The sequence below is a fragment of the Brachionichthys hirsutus genome, chromosome 21 (genome assembly GCF_040956055.1).
Source record: "Brachionichthys hirsutus isolate HB-005 chromosome 21, CSIRO-AGI_Bhir_v1, whole genome shotgun sequence".
NCBI lineage: Eukaryota > Metazoa > Chordata > Actinopteri > Lophiiformes > Brachionichthyidae > Brachionichthys > Brachionichthys hirsutus.
In genome coordinates this window covers 10,688-15,656 of record NC_090917.1, presented here as the reverse complement: position 1 = coordinate 15,656, position 4,969 = coordinate 10,688, and the positions used below count along the sequence as shown (strand labels likewise).

Sequence of the window (4,969 nt, the reverse complement as noted above, 5' to 3'; positions counted from 1 at the left end):
GTGACGCTCGTTACGATCCGCAAAAGAAGAAATGACGGATTTACAATCGTTTGGCACACATATGATCATTTCAAGCTCGGAATTCCCACCAGGAGGAAAAAACTCATCATGACAGTCTCGTTTGGAAGCGATCCGACTGCTCCGAGACATTTTCACAGAGCTGAAGTGAACTTTCAGGCTACGAAGGTCGGCAAGAAAAACTAAGAACAAGCTGAATCTTTAAAAATGGATGCAATGGAATGGATTTCATGTCGTCTGACCAAAAAAGAAAGAAAATATTTGTGGAATAAGATACGATATTCCCTTTATTTAGTCCCGCAACAGGAAATTCTGACTCGTGAATCACAGAATAAATAAAACTGAGAATATAAAACTCAACAAAAATAAAAAAAAATCATATGTAGTTTGTGACATTACAGAATTTTCTTTAAAGTACATTTTTAATCTGCGACAATAAACAGATTTGATCCGTGAAAAGGACGTTGAGAAAACAGGATTGATAATTCATATTAACAGATTCCGCCTCTCTTTTTTTTAATTTTTTTAGCAGCTGCGAGGAATGTAGAGAAGCACAAACCTTACATCTGGAGGGAACTAGCAACAAAATCGTACCCATCCTAATAAAAATAATAATAACATCTACTGGGTTCCACGCAGGAAACGTTTAAGAAAATAAATAGCTTCTTCCTATTTACACGGACAGATCAAAAATGGATCTTCTACATAATAACAGCTACCGTTATTTTCTGTTTCGACTTCATGTCGACGCCTCGGAATGTCGTCCACCCAGAAGCGCCGGTCTGCCGTCACAGCCCACATTTCAAAGGTGCGAAGCATGAACCGATTAAAACGTCGCCGTTCAGTAATCGCCTCGCATTCCTAACAGTTTTTAAGAGTAATGGTTTTAAAGGCCAAGAAAGGGTCCGACTCAGAATAACAATAATTGCTTCAAGACTTCGGCCCTGAGCGTTACTCGAGGAATAATGTCCTCGTAGTCTCGGATCGTCCCTCGCCTCTCCCTTTCCCTTTCTTTCATCGCAAAGAAATTATATTTCCTACATTTAAATATCAACAACGGCGATCTGCGACTGATTTATGAAAACGAGACAAAAAGGCCAGGATTTATTTGATCTGCGACGGGAAAATGTCCAAAGTAGATGTTTGAGGAAAGACGCCTGAACGCATCACATCTAGATTGATAATGACTGCGATGAGCAAAAGCAGGTCGACGTCGATTAACCGCTAGCTTACAGACAGGATCCTCATGGCGTGCGCCAGCACAGACGCGCTACTCTGCCTTGGAGCCTTTGGGCCCCGACGGGCCCTTGAGGTAGCTGTCGTAGAAGAACAAGGCAAAAAGGATCAGGTAGCTGAGGTACATGGCGGCGCCCCACGCCACGTTGTCCGCGTTGGACGGACAACCCTCCTCGTGCATCCAGCGGAACACCAGCCCCAGCACGGCCAGGCCCATCGCCATCTGCAGGATCTGGGAGGCCGTGACGATCATGGCGCAGGGACGGGGCACCTTCAGGCCGGCCGCCCGGGCGGCGTAGTACGTGTACATGAGCGAGTGCACGGTGTAGTTCATGGTCATGAACCAGCCGCCGCCCGCCACCTGGTCCTTGTAGGAGTACCAGGAGTAGAGCAGCACGGTGATGTGGTGGTACCAGTGCAGGAAGATGAGGCGCTGCTTCCGGAGGATGATGAACATGGTGTCGCCTGAGAGAGACGGGGGGGTGAGGGCGTCATTCACCGACCGTGCATCCGACAGGGCGCGTCAAGAGACTCGATTAGCCCGCAGACGGGAAGGCAGCGGCTGCAGAACCGCTAAATGAGTTTACTGCAAGGCCTATGAGCTCCAAGGAACAAACTGCAGGCTTCTGTATCGCTGCGTTTCAATATTCCGGGTCTGACACAAGATGTCGGCCGACATGTTTCCCCATAATCAATATTTTAAAAAGGAGGATTTTCCTTCTTCCGTTCCGACACGTAATTCGTAATTCGGACCCATTTAAAGCCTCTTGGATGGAATGAAAACAACTTCACTTATCCTCTCCGTCTACAAGCGAAACTAAAATCCATGAGAGGGGGGGGGGTCTCACCCAGCTCGGGGGCCTTGCTGACTACGAAGGCGTAGGCCCAGAATTTGGAGACGGGGGCGCGGTAGAAGCTGACGTCACAGACCGACTCTCGGAAGCCGCCGTTTGTGAGGATGTGCAGCATGTAGACGCCAGTCCGCATCGCGCCGATGATGCTGCAGGCAGACACAAAATACTAGGTCTTGGTCTTGGTGTGGAGTTTCAAGCCCCCCCCCCCCCCCCCCCCCCCCGCCCCCCCCACCACGACTCGACTCACCTGAAGACGGCCAGGCCGAGCGACCACAGCGCCAACGGCCGGCGCAGGTTCAGCTTCGGCCTGGCTCTCATGAAGTGCTGGCCGCCGAACACGAGTGCAGCATACAGGCCGCAAAACATGAATGACTTGCTCCTGGGGGGGGGGGGGGGGGGGGGGCAAACAGATAGTAGTGCATTAATTAGGATACAACAGAAACACCAGAAAAAAAAAAAAGACATCCTCCTTTAAATCTTATTCCAACGAGAGGAAAAGTTATTTTATGTAAAACGCAGCCAAATATATTTTAGAATCTGTCCTGAATTGGATGACCTTTTGACCTCTGCAAAGTTTAAAATAAAGAAGGTTTCCTTCCAGCATCGCCTCGGTCACGCCCTGAAATGCTTAATGATTCTGCCGATGCTCTATAAAGACATAAAACAATCACGCCATTCGCTTCTAGCGGACGACGAACCGTTCTATAAATAACTGAGACATTGATCTCGTCCCTCTCTGTCATATAAATGATAAACGTTCAGGCCTGATGTTAGCCCCCCCCCCCCCCACGCCCCCCCCCCCTTTTACACAATCATAGCAGCGGAGTAAAAGAGATTAGAGCGGCTGACACACTGACCACTTCTGGATGAGGTCTCCATTTTAAGCCTGGTTTTAAATGAAACATGTCGTTTGTGTTGAATGGCATGTCTGATTATTTTTTTATGAATGTGTTTTTTACGTGTGTGTGAGGTGCTTCCCGAGGTGGATCTAACATCTAACAAAAACGCTTCATGGTATGCATGCAAAATAATAATAATAATAATAATAATAATAATTCCTATATCTTCATGATAAAAAGACAAATACAACACTGTACATCCATAGCACTTGTAATAAAGGTTATTATAGAAATACCCCCAAACTCCATGCTTCCCTGCAGGTCCCAGGACGGGGGGGGGGGGGGGGGGGTCCACTCCCTAGTCATTGCCCCCCCCCCCCCCCCCCACAGAGCCCCAGGTCTATCAGGGGACAGTCTATCTTCTCCTTTGTCCTGCAGCCATTACTTTCTGCTACGTACCAGTTCTCCTGCATCCACGCCAGAGCTCGGCTTTCGTCGAATCGCCGCTCGACCTCGAACCCGACGAGTTCGTAACTCGCGTTCATTGTTCAATCAGTGTTCGTTCCGTTAAAAACCGGGACGAACCGGGACGAACCCCTCCCCCGGGTCTGGAGCCCTCTGCTCGGTTTATCCCGACTGGAGTTTACACCGAGAGAGGAAGGGAAGATGTTCGATCACTTCCTCTCTCTGTCGCTCGCTCGAAGGACGTCCAGCGAGAACGAGCTAAAAAAAATAAGACATTTCCGGATCGAACTTTCAAAATAAAATGTGAAAGCGTTCTGGTTTCACTCTAGATCAGGGTTTGAGGGTTTGAGGCTATGTTGAGGACTGTACCCTGTTACCTTTTAGATTACACTCCCAAAGTAATGATACGTAAATCCAGCATAACATTACTTCCAGCTTCTGCTTCATTGTGCCCAGGGTGCAATCACAAGCAGGGTAAAACACACACACCACAGGCTTGAACACTCAATTAAACACATTAAATATGTGGACAGTAAGACTAAGCTCCCCAAAAATCCCATTTACAACATTATTGTAAATCATTTGGAATAAAATAAAATAAAGAATGCAACCAGCATTGCCTTGTGGACTTTTAGTATACTATTCATTTATTAACTGTCATTGCATCACTGTGTGTAATGACATTAAAGTGCTGTTCTGTTTTATTCTATTCTATTTATGTGGTTTAATTCTAAAAAACAGTAGCAGACACGCTTTATTATAAATATCAATTATCAAATAATATTTAAAAAATACTGCACTTTATTGTTTTATATACTAATTCAGCATTGATTACAATTAAATACCCAAAGAACTCAGGTCAGCGTCTGGCTGGAATAATTCTCACACATTTCATTTTTATAATAACTTTTATTTTGAAGATAGAATTACTCGTTTCCGGCTAATCACGTTCTCTTGATCGTTTTGACGCAGTGAAGCCGGTTCGTTGATGCAGGTGGATCGGACTGATTGGTAATATCAGTATCAGTTTCACTCGGCCACTGGATGGATTTCCATTTCGGTCTACTTTAATTTAATTAATTTATTAGATCATCACCAGTACAATCAATCAATATTTATTTTTTACAATGATCAATTATCATAAAATAATTATAGCTATATCTTAGCATCACGCTCTCCACAGCGTAAACACTGACATTGACATCAGAATATAAAGTGAAAGTAGTTCTTAGACAACTAAAGGACACAGCGGCCGCCTGCTGCATTAGGACTGTCACGAAGAGCACTAACCCCCCACAGCCTGCAGAGGGCAACAAAGAGCAGCATGTTCCCCTGCTGTTTATGCATAAACAATAATGTTGTCTTGAATATGGTGGAAAGACAAACTTTAATCTCATGGAGATTTTCAGACTATTTATGTGCTACCTTTCAAAATAGTGCGCATGCGCCGAGACGCACAGCAGCCTGCAACAGTAGCTCTGACTCAACCCTTTGTTTGAAGTTATTTTCAGTCATATTTCCTTCTATACCTATTTTTGTTTTTATCTATGTGCATAC

At 45.4% G+C, this 4,969-nt stretch overlaps 1 protein-coding gene across 1 annotated transcript; it reads right to left on the bottom strand.

The window, feature by feature from the left end:
• Positions 1–1,120: 1,120 nt before the first annotated feature.
• LOC137910031 (very long chain fatty acid elongase 6-like) lies at positions 1,121–3,494 on the bottom strand. The gene is made up of 4 exons (XM_068754457.1): positions 3,407–3,494; positions 2,356–2,487; positions 2,103–2,254; positions 1,121–1,719 (listed from the first exon to the last, which is right to left on the bottom strand). The coding sequence occupies exons 1-4, from the start codon at positions 3,490–3,492 to the stop codon at positions 1,289–1,291; spliced, it is 801 nt and encodes a 266-aa protein (XP_068610558.1). The 5' UTR covers positions 3,493–3,494; the 3' UTR covers positions 1,121–1,288.
• Between the last annotated feature and the right edge of the window lie 1,475 nt (positions 3,495–4,969).

Coding starts and splice junctions, on each gene's coding strand:
- LOC137910031 (XM_068754457.1), bottom strand. CDS start 3,492: ATGAACGCGAGTTACGAACTCGTCGGGTTCGAGGTCGAGCGGCGATTC. Junction 2,488..3,406: donor GCGTGGATGCAGGAGAACTG/GTACGTAGCAGA, acceptor CCCCCCCCCCAG/GAGCAAGTCATTCATGTTTT. Junction 2,255..2,355: donor CTCGGCCTGGCCGTCTTCAG/GTGAGTCGAGTC, acceptor GTCTGCCTGCAG/CATCATCGGCGCGATGCGGA.